This window comes from Aegilops tauschii, chromosome 4, assembly GCF_002575655.3.
Source record: "Aegilops tauschii subsp. strangulata cultivar AL8/78 chromosome 4, Aet v6.0, whole genome shotgun sequence".
Lineage (NCBI taxonomy): Eukaryota > Viridiplantae > Streptophyta > Magnoliopsida > Poales > Poaceae > Aegilops > Aegilops tauschii.
This window is the reverse complement of record NC_053038.3, coordinates 3004913-3028354: the sequence shown is the minus strand read 5'-3', so window position 1 is coordinate 3028354 and position 23442 is coordinate 3004913. Positions and strand designations below refer to the sequence as shown.

Genomic DNA, 23442 nt, shown 5'->3' with positions numbered 1-23442 from the left:
AAAACAGCAAACTTGATAAATCACCGTTGTGGTTTTGATGCATAGGTAAGAACGGTTCTTGCTAGAAGCCCGTAGCAGCCACGTAAAACTTGCAACAACAAAGTAGAGGACGTCTAACTTGTTTTTGCAGGGCATGTTGCGATGTGATATGGTCAAGACATTGTTGGAAATATGCCCTAGAGGCAATAATAAATAGGTTATTATTATATTTCCTTGTTCATGATAATTGTTTATTATCCATTCTAGAATTGTATTGATAGGAAACTCAGATACATGTGTGGATACATAGACAACACCATGTCCCTAGTAAGCCTCTAGTTGACTAGCTCGTTGATCAATAGATGGTTACGGTTTCCTGACCATGGACATTGGATGTCGTTGATAACGGGATCACATCATTAGGAGAATGATGTGATGGACAAGACCCAATCCTAAGCCTAGCACAAGATCGTGTAGTTCGTTTGCTCAGAGCTTTTCTAATGTCAAGTATCATTTCCTTAGACCATGAGATTGTGCAACTCCCGGATACCGTAGGAATGCTTTGGGTGTACCAAACGTCACAACGTAACTGGGTGGCTATAAAGGTGCACTATAGGTATCTCCGAAACTGTCTGTTGGGTTGGCACGAATCGAGACTGGGATTTGTCACTCCGTGTAAATAGAGAGGTATCTCTGGGCCCACTCGGTAGGACATCATCATAATGTGCACAATGTGACCAAGGAGTTGATCACGGGATGATGTGAGTTACGGAACGAGTAAAGAGACTTGCCGGTAACGAGATTGAACAAGGTATCGGGATACCGACGATCGAATCTCGGGCAAGTAACATACCGATAGACAAAGGGAATTGTATACGGGATTGATTGAATCCTCGACATCGTGGTTCATCCGATGAGATCATCGAGGAGCATGTGGGAGCCAACATGGGTATCCAGATCCCGCTGTTGGTTATTGACCGGAGAGTCGTCTCGGTCATGTCTGCCTATCTCCCGAACCCGTAGGGTCTACACACTTAAGGTTCGGTGACGCTAGGGTTATAGAGATATTAGTATGCGGTAACCCGAAAGTTGTTCGGAGTCCCGGATGAGATCCCGGACGTCACGAGGTGTTCCAGAATGGTCCGGAGGTAAAGATTTATATATGGGAAGTCTTATTTTGGTCGCCGAAAAAGTTTCGCACTTTATCGGTATTGTACCGGGAGTGCCGAAAGGGGTCCGGGGGTCCACCAAGGGGGTTCACCAGCCCCGGGGGGCCAAATGGGCTGTAGGGGGTGCGCCTTGGCCTATATGGGCCAAGGGCACCAGCCCTAAGAGGCCCATGCGCCAAGAGATAAGGAAAAGGGAGAGTCCTAAAGGGGGAAGGCACCTCCGAGGTGCCTTGGGGGGGGGGGAAGGACTCCTCCCTGGCCGCACCCTTCCTTGGAGGAAGGGCCAAGGCTGCCCCCCCCCTCTCCCTTGGCCCTATATATAGTGGGGGGAAGGGAGGGCAGCAATACCTAAGCCCTGGCGCCTCCCTCTCCCTCCCGTAACACATCTCCCTCCTCCCGCAGCGCTTGGCGAAGCCCGGTTGGAATCCCGCTACTTCCACCACCACGCCGTCGTGCTGCTGGATCTCCATCAACCTCTCCTCCCCCCTTGCTGGATCAAGAAGGAGGAGACGTCGCTGCTCCGTACGTGTGTTGAACGCGGAGGTGCCGTCCGTTCGGCGCTAGGATCATCGGTGATTTGGATCACGACGAGTACGACTCCATCAACCCCGTTCTCTTGAACGCTTCCGCTCGCGATCTACAAGGGTATGTAGATGCACTCCTTCCCTCTCGTTGCTAGTAAACTCCATAGATTGATCTTGGTGATGCGTAGAAAATTTTGAATTTCTGCTACGTTCCCCAACAGTGGTATCAGAGCTAGGTCTATGCGTAGTTTCTATGCACGAGTAGAACACAAAGTAGTTGTGGGCGTAGATGTTGCCAATTCTTCTTGCCGCTACTAGTCTTATCTTGTTTCGGCGGCATTGTGGGATGAAGCGGCCTGGACCGACCTTACACGTACGCTTACGTGAGACAGGTTCCACCGACTGACATGCACTAGTTGCATAAGGTGGCTAGCGGGTGTCTGTCTCTCCCACTTTAGTCGGAACGGATTCGATGAAAAGGGTCCTTATGAAGGGTAAATAGAAATTGGCATATCACGTTGTGGTTTTACGTAGGTAAGAAACGTTCTTGCTAGAAACCTATACAAGCCACGTAAAAACTTGCAACAACAATTAGAGGACGTCTAACTTGTTTTTGCAGCATGTGATATGTGATGTGATATGGCCAGAAGATGTGATGAATGATATATGTGATGTATGAGATTGATCATATTCTTGTAATAGGAATCACGACTTGCATGTCGATGAGTATGACAACCGGCAGGAGCCATAGGAGTTGTCTTTATTTTTTTGTATGACCTGCGTGTCATTGAATAACGCCATGTAAATTACTTTACTTTATTGCTAAGCGCGTTAGCCATAGAAGTAGAAGTAATCGTTGGCGTGACAACTTCATGAAGACACAATGATGGAGATCATGATGATGGAGATCATGGTGTCTTGCCGGTGACAAAGATGATCATGGTGCCCCGAAGATGGAGATCAAAGGAGCAAAATGATATTGGCCATATCATGTCACTATTTGATTGCATGTGATGTTTATCATGTTATGCATCTTATTTGCTTAGAAGACGGTAGCATAAATAAGATGATCCCTCACTAAAATTTCAAGAGAAGTGTTCCCCCTAACTGTGTAGCATTGCGAAGGTTCGTTGTTTCGAAGCACCACGTGATGATCGGGTGTGATAGATTCTAACGTTCGAATACAACTGGTGTTGACGAGCCTGGCATGTACAGACATGGCCTCGGAACACATGCGAAACACTTAGGTTGACTTGACGAGCCTAGCATGTACAGACATGGCCTCGGAACACAAGAGACCGAAAGGTCGAACATGAGTCGTATAGTAGATACGATCAACATGGAGATGTTCACCGATGATGACTAGTCCGTCTCACGTGATGATCGGACACGGCCTAGTTTGACTCGGATCATGTATCACTTAGATGACTAGAGGGATGTCTGTCTGAGTGGGAGTTCATAATCAGATGAACTTCATTATCATGAACATAGTCAAAAGGTCTTTGCAAATTATGTCATAGCTTGCGCTTTAGTTCTACTGGTTAAGATATGTTCCTAGAGAAAATTTAGTTGAAAGTTGATAGTAGCAATTATGCGGACTGGGTCCGTAAACTGAGGATTGTCCTCATTGCTGCACAGAAGGCTTATGTCCTCAATGCACCGCTCGGTGTGCTGAACCTCAGCGTCGTCTGTAGATGTTGCGGAACATCTGACATACACGTTTTGATAACTACGTGATAGTTCAGTGCGTAATGCTAACGGTTTAGAATTGTGGCACCAAAGACGTTTTTGAAACGTCGCAGAACATATGAGATGTTTCGAAGTTTGAAATTGGGTTTTCAGACTAGTGCCCACGTCAGGAGGTATGAGACCTCTGACAAGTTTCTTGAGCCTGCAGACTAAGGGAGAAGAGCTCAATCGTTGAGCATGTGCTCAGATTGTCTGAGTGCCACAATCACTTGAATCGAGTGGGAGTTAATCTCCCAGATGAGATAGTGATGGTTCTCCATAGTCACTGCCACCAAGCTAGTAGAGCTTCGTGATGAACTATAAACATATCAGGGATAGACATGATGATCCTTGAGCAACTCGCGATGTTTGACACCGCAAAAGTAGAAATCAAGAAGGAGCATCAATTGTTGATGGTTAGTAAAACCACTAGTTTCTAGAAGGGCAAGGGCAAAAGGCATACTTCATGAAACAACAAATCGTTTGCTGCTCTAGTGAAGAATCCCAAGGTTGAACCCAAACCCGAGACTAAGTGCTTCTGTAATGAGGGGAACGGTCACTGAAGCAGTACTACCCTAGATACTTGGTGGATGAGAAGGCGGGCAAGGTCGACAGAAGTATATTGGATATACGTTATATGGATGTGTACTTTACTAGTACTCCTAGCAGCACTAGGGTATTAGATACCGGTTTGGTTGCTAAGTGTTAGCAACTCGAAATAAAAGCTGCGGAATAAATGGAGACTAGCTAAAGGTGAGATGACGATGTGTGTTGGAAGTGTTTCCAAGGTTGATGTGATCAAGCATCGCATGCTCCCTCTACCATAGAGATTTGGTGTTTGCGTTGAGCATGATTGGATTATGTTTATCGCAATACGGTTATTCATTTAAGGAGAATAATGGTTACTCTGTTTATTTGAATAATACCTTCAATGGTCTTGCACCTAAAATGAATCTCGATCGTAGTGATACACATGTTCGTGCCAAAAGATATAAAATAGTAATGATAGTTCCACATACTTGTGGCACTGCCATTTGAGTCATATTGGTATAGAACGCATGAAGAAGCTCCATGTAGATGGATCTTTGGACTCACTCGTTTTTGAAAAGATTGAGACATGTGAACCATGTCTATTGGTATATATGCATGAAGAAACTCCATGCAGATGGATCGTTTGGACTCACTTGATTTTGAATCACTTGAGACATGCAAATCATACCACATGGGCAAGATGACTGAAAGGCCTCGTTTTCAGTAAGATGGAACAAGAGAGCAACTTGTTGGAAGTAATACAGTTTGATGTGTGCAGTCCAATGAGTGCTGAGGCATGCAGTGGATATCGTTATGTTCTTACTTCACAGATGATTTGAGTAGATGCTGAGTGTATTTACTTGATGAAACACAAGTCTGAATTATTGAAAGGTTCAAGTAATTTTAGAGTGAAGTTGAAGATCGTCGTGACAAGAGGATAAAATGTCTGTGATATGATCATAGAGATGAGTATCTGAGTTACGAGTTTGGCACACAATTAAGACATTGTGGAAAGTATTTCACAATTAATACCGCTTGGAACACCATAGTGTGATGGTGTGTCCGAACATCATAACTGCACCCTATTGGATATGGTGCATACCATGATGTCTCTTATCGAATTACCACTATCGTTTATGGGTTAGGCATTAGAGATAACCGCATTCACTTTAAAAGGGGCACCACGCAATTCCGTTGAGACGACACCGTTTAGAGAAACCTAAGTTGTCGTTTCTTAAAAGTTTGGGGCTGCGAAGCTTATGTGAAAAAGTTTCAGGCTGATAAGCTCGAACCCAAAGCGGATAAATACATCTTCATAAGAATACCCAAAACAGTTGGGTATACCTCCTATTTCAGATCTGGAAGCAAAAGTAATTGCTTCTAGAAACGAGTCCTTTCTCGAGGAAAAGTTTCTCTCGAAAGAATTGAGTGGGAGGATGGTGGAGACTTGATAAGGTTATTGAACCGTCACTTCAACTAGTGTGTAGCAGGGCACAGGAAGTTGTTCCTGTGGCACCTACACCAATTGAAGTGGAAGCTTATGATAGTGAAAATGAAACTTCGGATCAAGTCACTACCAAACCTCGTAGGACGACGAGGATGCGTGCTACTTCAGAGTGGTACGTGATCCTGTCTTGAAAGTCACGTTGTTAGACAACAATGAACCTACGAGCTATGGAGAAGCGATGGTGGGCCCATATTCCGACAAATGGTTAGAAGCCATGAAATCCGAGAGAGGATCCATGTATCAGAACAAAGCATGGACTTTGGTGAACTTGCCCGATGATCGGCAAGCCATTGAGATAAATGGATCTTTAAGAAGACGGACATGGACGGTAATGTTACCGTCTATGAAGCTCGACTTGTGGCAAAGAGTATTTCCACAAGTTCAAGGAGTTGACTACGATGAGATTTTCTCATCCGTAGCGATGCTTAAGTCCGTCGGAATCATGTTAGCATTAGCTGCATTTATGAAATCTGGCAGATGGATGTCAAAACAAGTTTCCTTACCAGTTTTCGTAAGGAAAGGTTGTATGTGATACAATCAGAAAGGTTTTGTCGATCCTAAGGATGCTAAAAGGTATGCTAGCTCCAGCGATCCTTCCATGGACTAGAGCAAGCATCTCGGAGTCAGAATATACGCTTTGATGGAGTGATCAAAGTTTTTGGGTTTATACAAAGTTTGTTAGAAACTTGTATTTACAATAAAGTGAGTGGGAGCGCTGCAACATTTCTGATAAGTATATGTGAATGACATATTGTTGATCCGAAATGATGTAAAATTTCTGAAAAGCATAAAGGGTTGTTTGAAAGGAGTTTTTCAAAGGAAGACCTGGATAAAGCTGCTTACATATAGGGCATCAAGATCTATAGAGATAGATCAAGACGCCTGATGATACTTTCAAAGAACGCCCACCTTGACATGATTTTGAAAGAGTTCAAAATAGATCAGCAAAGAACGAGTTCTTGGCTATGTTACAAGGTGTGAGTATTGAGTAAGACTCAAGACCTGACCACAGCAGAAGAGAGAGAAAGGACGAAGGTCGTCCCCTATGCTTTAGACGTAGGCTCTACAGTATGCTATGCTGTGTACCGCACATGAAGTGTGCCTTGCCATGAGTTGGTCAAGGGGTACAATAGTGATCCGGGAATGGATCACATGACAGCGGTCGAACTTATCCTTAGTATCTAGTGGACTAAGGAATTTTCTCGATTATGGAGGTGAAAAGGAGTTCGTCGTAAAGGGTTACGTCGATGCGAACTTTGACACTAATCCGGATGACTCTGAGTAGTAAACCGGATTCGTATAGTAGAGCAATTATTTGAAATGGCTCCAAATAGCGCGTGGTAGCATCCACAAGATGACATAGATATTCGTAAAGCACACACGGATCTGAAAGGTTCAGACCCGTCGACTAATAACCTCTCTCATAAAGCATAACATGATCGAACCAGAACTCATTGAGTGTTAATCACATAGTGATGTGAACTAGATTGATGACTCTAGTAAACTCTTTGGATGTTGGTCACATGGTGATGTGACCTGTGAGTGTTAATCACATGGTGATGTGAACTAGATTATTGACTCTAGTGCAAGTGGGAGACTGTTGGAAATATGCCCTAGAGGCAATAATAAATAGGTTATTATTATATTTACTTGTTCATGATAATTGTTTATTATCCATGCTAGAATTGTATTGATAGGAAACTCAGATACATGTGTGGATACATAGACAACACCATGTCCCTAGTAAGCCTCTAGTTGACTAGCTCGTTGATCAATAGATGGTTACGGTTTCCTGACCATGGACATTGGATGTCGTTGATAACGGGATCACATCATTAGGAGAATGATGTGATGGACAAGACCCAATCCTAAGCCTAGCACAAGATCGTGTAGTTCGTTTGCTCAGAGCTTTTCTAATGTCAAGTATCATTTCCTTAGACCATGAGATTGTGCAACTCCCGGATACCGTAGGAATGCTTTGGGTGTACCAAACGTCACAACGTAACTGGGTGGCTATAAAGGTGCACTATAGGTATCTCCGAAACTGTCTGTTGGGTTGGCACGAATCGAGACTGGGATTTGTCACTCCGTGTAAACAGAGAGGTATCTCTGGGCCCACTCGGTAGGACATCATCATAATGTGCACAATGTGACCAAGGAGTTGATCACGGGATGATGTGAGTTACGGAACGAGTAAAGAGACTTGCCGGTAACGAGATTGAACAAGGTATCGGGATACCGACGATCGAATCTCGGGCAAGTAACATACCGATAGACAAAGGGAATTGTATACGGGATTGATTGAATCCTCGACATCGTGGTTCATCCGATGAGATCATCGAGGAGCATGTGGGAGCCAACATGGGTATCCAGATCCCGCTGTTGGTTATTGACCGGAGAGTCGTCTCGGTCATGTCTGCCTGTCTCCCGAACCCGTAGGGTCTACACACTTAAGGTTCGGTGACGCTAGGGTTATAGAGATATTAGTATGCGGTAACCCGAAAGTTGTTCGGAGTCCCGGATGAGATCCCGGACGTCACGAGGTGTTCCAGAATGGTCCGGAGGTAAAGATTTATATATGGGAAGTCTTATTTTGGTCGCCGGAAAAGTTTCGCACTTTATCGGTATTGTACCGGGAGTGCCGAAAGGGGTCCGGGGGTCCACCAAGGGGGTTCACCAGCCCCGGGGGGGCAAATGGGCTGTAGGGGGTGCGCCTTGGCCTATATGGGCCAAGGGCACCAGCCCTAAGAGGCCCATGCGCCAAGAGATAAGGAAAAGGGAGAGTCCTAAAGGGGGAAGGCACCTCCGAGGTGCCTTGGGGGGGGGGGGGGGGAGGACTCCTCCCTGGCCGCACCCTTCCTTGGAGGAAGGGCCAAGGCTGCCCCCCCCCCTCTCCCTTGGCCCTATATATAGTGGGGGGAAGGGAGGGCAGCAATACCTAAGCCCTGGCGCCTCCCTCTCCCTCCCGTAACACATCTCCCTCCTCCCGCAGCGCTTGGCGAAGCCCGGTTGGAATCCCGCTACTTCCACCACCACGCGGTCGTGCTGCTGGATCTCCATCAACCTCTCCTCCCCCCTTGCTGGATCAAGAAGGAGGAGACGTCGCTGCTCCGTACGTGTGTTGAACGCGGAGGTGCCGTCCGTTCGGCGCTAGGATCATCGGTGATTTGGATCACGACGAGTACGACTCCATCAACCCCGTTCTCTTGAACGCTTCCGCTCGCGATCTACAAGGGTATGTAGATGCACTCCTTCCCTCTCGTTGCTAGTAAACTCCATAGATTGATCTTGGTGATGCGTAGAAAATTTTGAATTTCTGCTACATTCCCCAACAGACATGATGTGATATACGTTATTGTATGAGATGATCATGTTTTGTAAAAGTTATCGCCAACTGGCAGGAGCCTTATGGTTGTCGCTTTATTGTATGAAATGCAAACGCCATGTAATTGCTTTACTTTATCACTATGCGTTAGCGATAGTTGTAGAAGCAACAGTTGGCGAGACGACCATGACGCTACGATGGAGATCAAGGTGTCAAAGCGGTGACGATGGAGATCATGACGATGCTTTGGAGATGGAGATCAAAAGCACAAGATGATGATGGCCATATCATGTCACATATTTTGATTGCATGTGATGTTTATCTTTTATGCATCTTATTTTGTTAGTACGGCGGTAGCATTATAAGATGATCCCTCACAAAAGAATCAAGGTATAAGTGTTCTCCCTGAGTATGCACCGTTGCGACAGCTCGTCGTGCTGAGACACCACGTGATGATCGGGTGTGATAGGCTCCACGTTCACATACAACGGGTGCAAATTAGTTTTGCACATGCAGAATACTCGGGTTAAACTTGACGACCCTAGCATGTACAAACATGGCCTCGGAACAATGGAGATCGAAAGGTCAAACGTGAATCATATGGTAGATATGATCAATATAAAGATGTTCACCATTGAAGACTACTCCATCTCACGTGATGATCGGACATGGTTTAGTCGATTTGGATCACAAAATCATTTAGATGACTCGAGGGATGTCTATCTAAGTGGGAGTTCTTAAGTAATATGATTAATTGAACTTAATTTATCATGAACTTAGTCCTGATAGTATTTCCAAATTATGTTGTAGATCAATAGCTCGCATTGTAGCTCCCCTATTTTTGATATGTTCCTAGAGAAAACTAAGTTGAAAGATAATAGTAGCAATGATGCGGACTGGGTCCGTGATCTGAGGATTATCCTCATTGCTGCACAAGAATTATATTCTTGATGCACCGCTGGGTGACAAACCTATTGCAGGAGCAGATGCAGACATTATGAACGTTTGGCAAGCTCGATATGATGACTACTTAATAGTTTAGTGCGCCATGCTTTACGGCTTAGAACCAGGACTTCAAAAATGTTTTGAACTCCACGGAGCATATGATGCCCTTGTCGAGAGGTATGAGGCCTCTTACAAGTACTTTGCCTACAAGATGGAGGAGAATAGCTCAGCTAGTGAGCATGTGCTCAGAATGTCTGGGCACTACAATCGCTTGAATCAAGTGGGAGTTAATCTTCCAGATAAGATAGTGATTGACAGAGTTCTCTAGTCACTATCACCAAACTACTAGAACTTCATGATGAACTATAATGTGCAAGGGATAACAAAAAAGATTTCCGAGCTCTTCGCGACGCTAAAATTGGCGAAAGGTAGAAATCAAGAATGAGCATCAAGTGTTGATGGTAACTGGGATAGCAAGTACAGGTCATCTTCAACAGTGTCGTCATGCATGGCACGTGTCTGCAACCAACCGGCGAAAGTCCCCGTTTGGTCACGTGTAATCCAGTCGTCAGACTGCTCCGGGTGTTTGGAGTGTAGAATATTCTTGTGTTCCTCCATATACGAAGCCACCAAGGCGGAATTTTGTAGAACTGTGTAGTGTGCTTGAGTGAGAGAATGCCCGTCCATACATATTAATTGTTTCGGTCCTAGCGTGCCATTTCCACCCAGTCTGCCCTTATGCCGCGATTCAGGAACATCAATCGGCTTAAGGTCAGGAATAAAGTCAATACAAAACTCAGTGACCTCCTCATTTTCATGGCTTAGCACGATTATGAACATATTTCTTTAAGACTCCCATGATCCTCTCAAAGGGGAACATATTGTGTAGAAATACAGGACCCAGAACGTTAATCTCTTCGCATAGGTGAACTAGGACGTGCGTCATGATGTTGAAGAAGGATGGTGGGAACACCAACTCGAAACTGACAAGACATTGCACCAAATCATTCTCTAACCTTGGTATGATTTCTGGATCGATTACCTTCTGAGAGATTGAATTGAGGAATGCACATAGCTTCACAATGGATAACCGAACGTTTTCCGGTAGAAGCCCCCTCAATGCAACCGGGAGCAGTTGCGTCATAATCACGTGGCAGGCATGAGACTATAGGTTCTGGAAGTTTTTCTCTGCCATATTTATTCTTCCCTTTATATTCGACGAGAAGCTAGACGGGACCTTCATACTGAGCAGGCATTCAAAGAAGATTTCCTTCTCTTCTTTGGTAAGAGCGTAGCTGGCATGACCCTGATGTATGCCGCCTTTTTTGTGCATACGTTGCTGGTCCTACCATGCCTTCGGTGTATCTTTTGTCTTCCCATACACGCCCAAGAAGCCAAGCAGGGTCACGCAAAGATTCTTCGTCACGTGCATCACGTCGATTTTAGAGCGGACCTCTAGGTCTTTCCAATAGGGTAGGTCCCAAAATATAGATTTCTTCTTCCACATGGGTGCGCGTCTGTCAGCGTCATTTGTAATAGATTGTCCGCTAGGACCCTTTCCAAATATTACCTTCAAATCCTTGACCATATCATGTACATCATCACCAGTACAGTGGCGAGGCTTCGTCCGGTAATCTGCCTCACCTTTGAAATGCTTGCCTTTCTTTCTTACGGGATGCCTGCTCGAAAGAAATCGACTATGTCCCAGGTACACATTCTTCTTACAATTATCCAAATATATACCGTCGGTATCATCCAAACAGTGTGTGCATGCACGGTATCCCTTGTTTGTCTGTCCTGAAAGGTTACTGAGAGCAGGCCAATCATTGATGGTCACAAACAACAACGCATGTAGGTCAAATTCTTCCTGTTTTTGCTCATCCCACGCACGTACACCTTTTCCATTCCACGGCTGTAAGAGTTCTTCAACTAATGGCCTTAGGTACACATCAATGTCGTTGCCGGGTTGCTTAGGGCCTTGGATGAGCACTGGCATCATAATGAACTTTCGCTTCATGCACAACCAAAGAGGAAGGTTATACATACATAGAGTCACAGGCCAGGTGCTATGGTACCTGCTCTGCTCCCCAAAAGGATTAATGCCATCTGCGCTTAGACCAAACCATACGTTCCTTGCGTCACCTGCAAAGTCCTCCCAGTATTTTCTCTCAATTTTTCTCCACTGCGACCCATCAGCGGGTACTCTCAACTTCATGTCTTTCTTACGGTCTTCTCTGTGCCATCGCATCAACTTGGCATGCTCTTTGTTTTGGGACAAACGTTACAACCATAGTATTATAGGAGCATACCACATCACCTTGGCAGGAATCTTCCTCTTGGGGCGCTTGCCCTCGACATCACCAGGGTCATCACGGCTGATCTTATAGCGCAATGCTCCGCATACCGGGCACGCGTTCAAATCCTCACACTCACCGCGGTAGAGATGCCATCATTAGGGCATGCATGTATCTTCTGCACCTCTAATCCTAGAGGGCAGACAGCCTTCTTTGCTTCGTACGTACTCTCGGGCAATTCATTGTCCTTTGGAAGCATCTTCTTTAACAATACCAGCAGGTTTCCAAATCCCTTGTCAGATACACCATTCTCTGCCTTCCATTGCAGCGTTTCCAGTGTGGTGTCCAGCTTTTTCTTGTCAGGTTCGCAATTCGGGTACAACAATTTCTTGTGATCCTCTAACATGCGCTGCAACTTCTTCTTCTCCTTTTCACTTGCGCAGTTTCTCTTTGCATCGGCAATGGCCCGACCTAGATCATCAGCGGCTTATCGGATGCCTCTTCTTCAGCTTCTTCCCGCATTGCCGGCTTAGCTTCTTCCCCATTGTTGTACCATCGTATTCAGGGAACCCATGGCCAAGATAGCTGTCGTCGTCCTCTTCTTCTTCACTGTCTTCCAGCATAACCCCTCTTTCTCCGTGCTTGGTCCAAACATTATAGTGGGGCATGAAACCGGACTCAAACATTATAGTGGTGGCCAAGATAGCTGTTCGAAGGAATCCAACTCCCGTGCACGACCGCCGCCACCACCAGGCTAAGCACTCGCCGCCGGCGGCATCTCCACGATGCCCAGAGGCCGCGAGACTCGCCCCCACCATGCCTGGGCCGCCGGCACCATTGCCAACACCAACCCCATCATCCACCGGATCTGGGCAGGGATCCCAGATCCATCCCCCACTACCCACCACCACGGAGGGGAGGAGGCGGCGCCAGCGAGGGACGCCGGGAGGGGGAGAAGGAGCCGAAGCAGGGCCGGCCCGACGCCCGGCACCACCAGGCAGATGGGAACGCCCCGCGGAGTCCCCAACTGCTTGCGGGAGAGAGCCGCCCCGTCGCCGCCAACGCCACACAGCCTTTGGCCGGCGACGCCCCAGGCGGCGGCGAGGGAGGGGGTTGAGGCAAAGGGGGCGACGGGGGCGGCGCTTGGGTTTCCTCCCGGGGGCGCCCGCGGAGCGCCTCAGGGAGGGGAGGGGGATGAAACACGGATATTTGAAGAAATAATATAAAAAGCTAAAACTAAAATTATATATAGTTTATTATGTTTGATTACTATCGTTGTATAAAATGTTTATTAAATCATAATAGAATGAAAATTCTCATATATGTTTACATGTTGAAACGGGTCTTTTTTTCATGCATGTTTCATGATAAAGTGGCATGTTTGCATGTTAAAAAATATATGGTAGGCCTGCTTTGAAGGACAGGACAGGATCACATGAGCGCATCCTGCTCCCTGCTGATGCAGGCTCTTGTCCCACCTGGCATCCATGCTTGACAATCAGATGGTGCTACATGAAAAAATCACCACTGCAGCGGCTGCTTGGGCGAGATGCCCAAGCTCACAGCCACATTGGTTTGTCAAGAGACGGAACAACTAGCGGATGGGAACGACAATGGAATGGAGGGAGTTATCGATCTTGAGTTCACCCAGTAGCACAATGTATGTATTTTCTTTAAAAAAAGGAATTATCTTAATATCGTGAAGATATCAATTACACCCAGCCTCTGCATCTATAAGATGTCGAAAAACATCCATGATGCACACAGCCAAAAAAAAAAGAGAAATATAAAATAAATACCCCGTCACAGTGATTAAACACTCGCAACAGCAACACTCTAAACACCACCAAAGACAACACACGGACCGCAAGGGATAGAAATGGAGTACCGGCTATTTTAGCGTTACGAAGATTTTTCGCGTGCCTGTCTGTGTTGGAAACTTTTTTACAAATAAATTTATAGGCTACGTATGACCGTGCGTTGCTGCTACGAATGACCGTGCCTTGCTTTTTTCAGAAAGAAAGTAACTCGAGCGCAGATGTCGTACAGAACCTCTTCTAAAATCAAACGGTAAATACATATTTTAAGCACAAAAGGTATACCATGTCAATTCAGCATGTTCCCCTCTATGATTTTTCTTTTTTTGCGTCCTTGTAGCATATCTCCCTCGGTAGGCACCCGAAGAGAGGGAATGTGTCTCCCCGCAAAAAAGTAGAAGAAGAAGAATGTCGCAGTCGACTCCTGACACATACAGGGCGTATTTCCGTTTGAGTCCGTGGGGGCACATTGTCCACACCGATTGTCATGTACCAGTGGTACACATGGCCATTTTCAATGAAGCAGTTACGGTCCCGTCGTTCCACAGCTGGGCCGCTCGTCTGTTGTACTGGCTCTCACACACATCGAGGACTGGCGCCCGCACGCAAACTCACCACCTTTCCTCTTCTTAGATCGCCGTGCCTCCCCCGTTAGAACATCTCCAATACATGATGTAGATATATAAATAACTACATTTTACATCATCAAGGCCTAGAAACGTTGCCCTAAGAGATAATGTAGATGTAAAAAAATTTAAATTACCTGCTCCAAGTGTTGTAAAATACAACACTTGGAGATACACATTTGCATCTCCAACCACTCGAGATGTAAACCCAGATGCTAAACGGCTAGCCGTGCGCCAATCCAACCGTCATCATGAAAATTCCCAACTACTGATCCTTTTTCTGTTGCTGCCGTTGCCGGCCGATTCCGGCCAGATCCGGCGCCTCCCCGTCACCCTGGCCAGCTCTGGTGCCTCGCCCTCGCCACCGGGCCTCCATTGCTGCCACCTCCTACCCCGCGGCCATTGCCATCGCTCCTGTGCTCGTCCTCCCATGGCTGCGCTGCCGGGGATCCTCGAAGTGCGCCTGCTTGAGTTGGCTGCGGGGGATGGAGCTTGGCGGGCTCCACATCCTTCTGCCATCATGATCCACATCCAGCACTAGCGGAGGACGAGGTTCCGCGGCATACACCCCGCTTTTTCGCCGCCCTGGCACAGCCACGCCGTCGCTAGATTCGAACGATGTCGCCCCGCCCTGACTCAATTGAAGCTCGGCGCCGCCTGATTCGAGCTCCGTCGGCCCTCCCCGCCGCATTTTGAGCTCCGCCGCCACCCCGTCCCGCTCCTCGACTCACTTTGAAGCTCGACCGCGCCGCTGCCATGCCGCCAAAGAACTCGTTTTACATGTTCAAATACATCATCTATTGGAGCACTAGTTTTACATCACCAAATATACATCATATGTTGGAGTTGATACTTTTTTGCTGATGTAAAAAACACCTTTTAGTGATGTAAATTATATGGCACCTACTTTTACATATATACATCTTGCATTGGAAATGCTCGTAGTATAAAATTTAATGACAGACAGTTCGTAGGTATGTGTGTGTACATATATTTGCATGGCCCTTGGTAAATCGAAAACTCAGTTAACAGCCAGTGGGAATCTCGCACGTGTCGTGAATGTGTCATGTACGTGCATGCATCCATTCTCCATTGTGCCAGCCACCGTGAAACGTCAAAGTAGAGTATATTTTTTTTTTTTGTTACGGGAATCATCGAGCTTTATTCAATCACTATCAGCTCCAGCGCGATCAGCCAGTAGGCTAGTCACGAGGAAGCCAGGAGGAGAGTTCATCCGGCAGTCAGACAGGCCTAAAGTGCTTGCATGTTTCGCACACAGGTGAGCTGAGGTGTTGGATTGTCTCATTACATGATGAATATAAACAAACGATGAGGCTAGCCCTCCAATTTCGAGAAGAATAGGTGCTATAACAGAGTGCGAAAACTGTTGCGAGTTCCAGAGCTGTACCAGCTCCAAGCAGTCGACCTCAAGAATCACTCAGGAATAACCCCGAAGCTTGCCGAAGATAACTCCATCTCGCAGAGCCAATGCTTCTGCGATAAGCGGATCCGTGACATTCGCATGCGGCTTGCTCCAGGCAGCAATGAAGTCGGAGGGGGTCCGTGCAACACCACCAGCTCCACTTCTGTTTTCACTCAGAGACACGCTGGCATCCGTGTTGATTTTGATGCAGTCTGGATCAGGCGGCCTCCACCCATAGCCAGGTAGAATCCTGGTATGTTCCATCGGTAGCTCCAATAGCATTAGAGTTTCCCTAATGCGCTTTAAGGATTCGTCAGGTTTCAGACTAATCTTTTCATGTGTTATGTTATTGCGAAATGTCCATATAGCCCATATGACAGTTATGATCTTGGCCCGGTCTTCCTCGGCGAATCGAGAGTCACACAAAATATCCTTGCACCAGGTGTGGGGGTGAAGTTCTGGTAACTTAATGTTTAGCCACGATCTAGCTTCAGTCCAGAAGCTCCGGGCATGAGAGCACTTGATAAGTACATAAACCATATCCTTGGCTGCACCTTTGCAGACCTTGCATCGAACCACAGTCGCAATGTGGCGGTGCTTTATTTAGTGTAGATTCCACCGGTAGGATTCCCCAGAGTACTCACCACCAAAAAACCCGAACCTTTGGCAGAACTTTGAGCTTCCATAGCCGTGTCCACAACTGTTTATCAGTCTCTGAAGATTCAGTAGTCGTCCCTTCCTCTAGAGCTTGCTGCTCATTACGAGTTGATGTTCAGCCTGTCAATTTTGACGGGAGGCTGTCTTCCCGTAAACGCGTGAGGAGGGGTGGGTGGAGGTGATTATATGTGATCCCGTAAGAATCAGGTTTACCGGAGCGATGCATACAACCATCTTTATTATATTATTCTATAAGGTTTTATAAAATAAATACATAGATTAACCCAAAGTCACCTTCCTGACGAAAATTGTCGTCCTACTTGCAAGTTGATGATGTGCCCTGACCGTGCGTCACGGACACCAAGAAATCCGGTGGCCTCACCAAGCTGCCCGCCGGCTAGCCGGGAGCACCAACCTGTCTAACAGGCCCTCGGTGTGCGCCGCATGCACACGCTATAGAATCTGTCACCGCCTTCTTCCACAATATCATCTTCAGGAATAATCAATGCATTGATCTTGCCAAACCCTTCTGCCGTCAACGTCACCATGACGCCACACAACGTCTGCCTCCAAGACCATGCTGCACCTTGCCGCCAAGACTCGCCATCGTTAACACTGTAAATGGCACACTGCTACGCCTTGGTCACTGCACGACAAGCAAACGGAGACCTACGCCCAGCCACCAAGCCAAACACTTGTCCTTCCAGCCGGTGTACAATCCCAAAGATGATGCCTCATTGGGGTGACGATGCGGGAACCTCGCCCTCATCCGATCCGGAAAGCCCCAATCTCGGGTTTCCCCCACGGCACACAAGGAACGTGAACTAATCCACAATGCCCATAACGAGGTAACAACGCCCGCGGGCGCCGCCGTTAACGGTTCTGGCCAAGGCCAAACAAAGCTTTCGCTGGTAAATTTGCACCCATCCTTGGCTGGACCACAAGATCGACCTCCTTCGTCATCCAGCACACCCATGGGTGACGTGTGCCACCAGAAAACCGCACGACCGGAGCCGCACCACCGCCCGAAACCACCGCCTTGCCTAGGTGAACCATCGATGGCAGAGGGGCCCTCACCGCTGCGCCGACGACGCACATGTCCAGTACACCCTCGCGGATCTCGACCGCAACCGCAACCCGGAGCCGCCGCGGAGCTGTTGGGGGCCTTCTGTTTTTGCCTCAACTCCCTCTAAATGGTATTTTCTTTAGCGATACGGGAGCCATTGGAGTTGCTCTAAAGCCACCTGGTCATCCGTTTCAAAATTCGAATGGAGAAGTTTTTTTGAAAAGAAAAAAAAAATCTAGCATTCCCCCATCTTCAATGTGTCAAATACTAGCGCTTCCTTTGGGTTTAACATTTTGAAGGGCCCTAACAACATCAGAAACGAACGAATGCAAGTCACATAACCAAACTAGGACATTTGACAATGGAGTTTTGTTAGATGCACTAGTATTTGAGAGAGAGGAGCTGGTGGCACATGCTCCTAATTAACCACTACTCCCCCGCTTCAATGATCATGCATGCACGCATGACTCACACACACGTCCCTGGAGGCGGCAAGAACCGTGCCTTCGTAACACAAGCAGTGGTTTGGTTCGTTGATCCTTGTTTTCCTATCATCAATCAATCAATCATCAGATCAGGACGAACAAAAGCCGAAACAAACCACGCTACACCCGACACACAGACAGGTGGAGCAGCATCCAAGCACCCACACGGGGAGCGCCCACAGGTCATGGACGCACTCACGTTTCCGTCCACCTGCCCCGCGTGACGGCGTCGAGGCTTCCTTTATCTACCCGTCCCGTCCGCCTCTCCACTCTCGTCGCGCTCACTCTTTCCCTCGACATTGCTTACTTCTCCGCCGAGATATCTCCATGGCCGCGCATGTACGTGGATGCCGCTGCTCCTCCCTTTTTCTCTCAAGCTTTTTCGCTGGCTCGGTTTGCTTCCATTCTGGTTGCGGATTTCTCGTCCGATTCTACTATATTTCTCTACATGTACGTTTGATTTCATGTTAATCTTGACCGAAACCTGGACAAGAGTAGGGCTGTAGAAGATATAGATATATATAGTTGGCTGATGGAACTGAAAGTGTGGAGTTTCTATTTCTGTCTTCCGTTTTGCAGATGTCTGCAGGCGGCAAGAAGATCGTCGGCGTGTTCTACCAGGCCGGCGAGTACGCCGACAAGAACCCCGACTTCGTTGGCTGTGTCGAGGGCGCCCTCGGCATACGCGACTGGCTGGAATCCAATGGACATCACTACATTGTCACAGACGACAAGGAGGGACTGAACAGCGGTCAGTATCCAAGATCGTCCCAATTCCTCTCATGTTTTTTCTTATTTCCTGTAATGTATTACACCCTCTCTTCCTAATTGTAGGAACAAAGGTGGCTTTTTTTACGAAAAAAATTTCAATCTATTCATCTTCAATCATGGTAGTACAACGAACACTAGAAATAATAAAAATTACATTCAGATCCGTAGACCATTTAGCGACGACTACAAACACTGAAGAACAGAGGTGGTATTACAATGGAAATAATTTGCTACCCATGATGGTAGCTACGTACAACCCCAATTTTTATCTCTAATTATTTTGCTAAATTGTTTTGGACTATGAAAAAATAACTATAACGAAAATATCATGACTTTGGATCAGCCAGGCAAGCAAACATGCAATTATGCCAAAAAGGCAAGCAAAAACACTAACAGAAGTGAGAAAAGGCTCTTTCTACACAACGAAAAGACACTAGCGTAGAAAAGGTAATAAAAAGACAAAAAGATGTGATAAAAAGTCATTTATATACAACAAAAGTGCACATGTGCTAATCCCATAAAAAACCGACACCTCATATATATTAAAAAAGGCACTTATGCCAAAGGGTGTGTAGCTGCCACCATGTGTGCGTACTTACCACCATGCATAGGAAATCGCCTCTCGTTAACAATTATGTAAAGCAACTCATGTGCTTCTCTGTTTGAACAATTTATTAATCCCTCCGGTCCTAAATAAGTGTCGTGATTTTAGCTTAAATTTAAACTAAAACCACAACACTTATTTTGCATCGGAGCGAGTAATTCATTGCACTATATATCAGATACAAATCCCAAAATGCTAAACGTAGTCTATAATGTTATGGTATGTCCCACTGCTCAGCTTTTTTTTCGTTGATGATGGCAAAAAGTAGTTTTCATCTGTTCCATGTGAAATGGTTAGATTTGCTCCTTATTTGCCTCAGCAGCAGCGTGTTTTATTTTTTATTTTTTTTAATAAACAGTCGTGAGTGTTCTGAACCCTGTGTTAGTAAGATGAAATCAATATGATACTTATCTTCTTAGATGGTCTTATATCTCTGATTATTGTTATCTGACTCTTGATGCCTGAATAAATAACTGATGTTCTTGTCCCCAGAGCTGGAGAAGCACATTGAAGACATGCATGTTCTGATAACCACCCCGTTCCACCCAGCCTATGTTACTGCAGAGCGGATCAAGAAGGCAAAGAACCTCGAGTTGGTTCTCACAGCTGGGATTGGCTCAGACCATATTGATTTGCTAGCTGCTGCTGCTGCTGGTTTGACTGTGGCAGAGGTCACCGGAAGTAACACCGTCTCTGTGGCAGAAGATCAGCTGATGCGCATCTTGATTCTGCTCAGGAACTTCCTGCCTGGCTATCAACAGGTTGTCAAAGGTGAATGGAATGTTGCAGGCATTGCCCACAGAGCTTATGATCTTGAGGGAAAAACCGTCGGAACTGTCGGGGCTGGTCGTATTGGCAGGCTCTTACTTCAGCGCCTTAAGCCCTTCAACTGCAACATGCTCTACCATGACAGAATTCGGATCAACCCAGAGCTTGAGAAAGAAATTGGGGCAAAATTTGAGGAGGACCTGGATGTGATGCTTCCAAAGTGTGATGTCATTGTGATCAACACACCTCTTACTGAGAAAACTAGGTTTCCATTCATCACACTCGTTCATTTACATTATCTTCTACTCCCTCCGTACCATAAATATTGTTGTCGTTTTAGCTAAAACCACAACAATAATTATGGAACCGAGGGAGTAATATAAAGGTCTCTAAATTTTGTTTGGTCCTTTCTTCAGAGGCATGTTCAATAAAGAAAAGATTGCGAAGATGAAGAAAGGTGTAATCATTGTGAATAACGCTCGGGGAGCAATCATGGATACCCAGGCAGTTGCTGATGCTTGCTCCAACGGTTATATTGCCGGTACCATTCTTTCACTTAATTAGTCTATCTTAAGCACCAATATGCTGTAGGATGTGTTTCTAACTGTTCTGTTGAGGTCTATGAAGCACATGATTTTATTTCAGTCTGTCAAACTTTGTATTTATCTTGGGTAATATGGTAAAATTTGAAAACTAATATAACATAATGCAGTAACATAAGTAATTAACTATGCCAATTCGTAGTTAACTGTTTCTTAGAGTTGACAAAGACAAAGCGTGATCTATGCCTCTGTAAATTCTGTCCAATTATGTTTCTTGCCATGACACTTGCTTATTTAATTGTTTTTATTATTGTGTACTATTGAATTGTGTCAAATATTAGGAGAATTGATGCAGTACCTTATATTTCTATCTTGAGGATTATTTGTTTTTTTTCTCAAAGTACCTTATTCTTGATTTTCAGGATATGGAGGTGATGTCTGGTTCCCCCAACCCGCACCCAAGGATCACCCATGGCGCTACATGCCTAATCACGCAATGACCCCTCACACCTCTGGGACTACAATTGATGCACAGGTCAGCTCCTGATGTTTATATCTTAGCATAGGCCTCTGGGTGAATCATCATTAACATCACTTGGTGTTCTGGTACCCAACCGTATGCCTTAAAAAACCATGGACAATTCTGATCACCGTGCATCAATGCTATGGTAACTTATGCTTTACTTGACAAATGGGGAATCAAAGAATAATCTATATCAAGAGCAATGTGCATACAACTAAGACAATTGATGCACATGTTAGCTTCTGTTGTTTTTATCTCAGCATAGGCCTTAGGGTGTATCATCATTTATAGCACTTGGTGTTCTAATACCCCAACCGTATGCTTTAAGAAAACTATGGACAAATTCTGGTCACTGTGGATCAATGCTATGGTAACTTATGTTTTCCTTGACAAGTGGGGAATCAAGGAATAACCTATATCAAGAGCAATGTACATACAACTAAGACAGTAGAGCAACCTTAACCATCACACATATGCAACTAGATCAGTTTTTGCTTTGAAAGATCCGACTGTTGCCGGCTTCATTGATTTAGTAGAACGCAAGCAGAAAACAAGGAGTTGATCAAGTGACCGTGAGATTAATTACAGATAATGGGCCAAAAAAGAAAAGTAAATTAGGAGAAACTAATGCCATATCTCGCAGGCAAATCCCTAAAGGCGGTCTATATGGCCTAGATCAATTTACGCATGTTTATCCATTGCCGCACTTTACTGCTGACTGGCTGGTCGTGTTTCTGATGTGGATGGCAACTGTTGCAGCTGAGGTACGCGTCTGGTGTGAAGGACATGTTGGATAGGTACTTCAAGGGCGAGGACTTCCCCGTAGAGAACTACATCGTCAAGGAAGGCGAGCTCGCCAGCCAGTACAAGTAGTAACCCCCCTCGGCGTTGCATGGTAACATATCTGAAGCGAGGTGCGAGAGAAGAAACCATTATGTTGTTATATGAGTGTTTTGTGAGACCGGAAATAATGGATGTCTAGATTGCAACCATGGCAATGAATAAAAAACCTTTGGAATTGGAGTATCTGATTGTGCTATGCGTACTGCTAGTTTCCAATTGTGTGCCTTGTAGAGCACACAATTCACAACAAACAATCGTATGCGCTGTAAAGAACTATGGCACACGAGTGTCCTTCGTTACCCGTCTATGTAACTTTGAACTCATCACACACGAGTAAACTTGTTATTGCCGAACGTGTACGATGCTTTAAGTCATTGCGAACTCTTCGTTTTGCAAAGTGTTTGCCAATTGACGCCCACAATTTCAAAATAGGAATCGTCTGCGTTACGAGGACATATCGCACACGCAATAGGACACTTTGTCGTGTGCCATTATCGCAACTCAAGATGAATTATGTCGACAGGCAGGATAAGAACATATGTGAGTTATCCATGTCGACTGAAGAAAGGGGGCATTGGACATGACCAAGACAGTTGCGCTTGTGAACCTTGATACCAGAGGGAACGCGGCCCCTAAGGGCATGTACAATGGTTGATATGATAGTCTTATCTTAAGTCTTGCATGTAATTTAGAGATGACAAAATAAAATGTCTACAATGGGCCATCTCTTAGCCTTATCTTCAATAATTAGCTATTCCGAAAAACATGGTGAGACATATTGTTTTAAGAAATCATCTCTTATGGGTTCTCTCTCCTCCACCTCATCATTTATCCTACGTGGCACTCCTAAGATAGCACCATTGTACATGCCCTAACCAACTGCTAGGCAAAGATTTTATAATTTTCAATGGCAATTGAGCCATCCAAATAACCACCAACTATGGCCTACAACCATATTCTGAACCGCGGACATAATAGTCGGCCCAACGTGCCGTTCCGAACCCCGCACGCGGACGGATGACTACTTCTTGTATATATATAGAGATGATGACATGGTGGAGAGAAGAAGAGATGGCGTGGTCCATTGGACAAACAGAAGGCCAGGACGTGCCGCGGATCGCTGAGGTGGTGCAAGCAAGACCCCTCCCTTCCTCGCTGCATCCCTAGGAGCATGCACATGCAACCACCGCTATTAATCACAGAAGAAGAGGAGGCGTCAATTTTGCACGCCAATTGGCTCATCGAAACACACAAGAGAATTAAGGAGGAAGCCTACTAGTTGGTTGTTCCAAGACGAGAGACAATTATGGATGGA

The 23442-nt window shown here is 45.8% G+C and overlaps 1 protein-coding gene across 2 annotated transcripts; it reads left to right on the top strand.

The window, feature by feature from the left end:
* The first annotated feature begins 18273 nt into the window (after window positions 1-18273).
* Window positions 18274-22310, top strand: LOC109774317 (formate dehydrogenase, mitochondrial-like). Of its 2 annotated transcripts, none has more exons than XM_020333040.4 (6): window positions 18274-18415; window positions 18656-18827; window positions 19944-20484; window positions 20636-20760; window positions 21184-21296; window positions 22044-22310. In XM_020333040.4, the coding sequence occupies exons 1-6, from the start codon at window positions 18404-18406 to the stop codon at window positions 22155-22157; spliced, it is 1077 nt and encodes a 358-aa protein (XP_020188629.1). In that variant the 5' UTR covers window positions 18274-18403; the 3' UTR covers window positions 22158-22310. The 2 variants fall into 2 exon arrangements, with proteins under 2 accessions (XP_020188629.1, XP_040242325.1); XM_040386391.2 differs by having other exon boundaries at window positions 18368-18526.
* The last annotated feature ends 1132 nt before the right edge of the window (window positions 22311-23442 follow it).

Coding starts and splice junctions, on each gene's coding strand:
- LOC109774317 (XM_040386391.2), top strand. CDS start 18,404: ATGGCCGCGCATGTACGTGGATGCCGCTGCTCCTCCCTTTTTCTCTCA. Junction 18,828..19,943: donor CAAGGAGGGACTGAACAGCG/GTCAGTATCCAA, acceptor TCTTGTCCCCAG/AGCTGGAGAAGCACATTGAA. Junction 21,297..22,043: donor GGACTACAATTGATGCACAG/GTCAGCTCCTGA, acceptor CAACTGTTGCAG/CTGAGGTACGCGTCTGGTGT.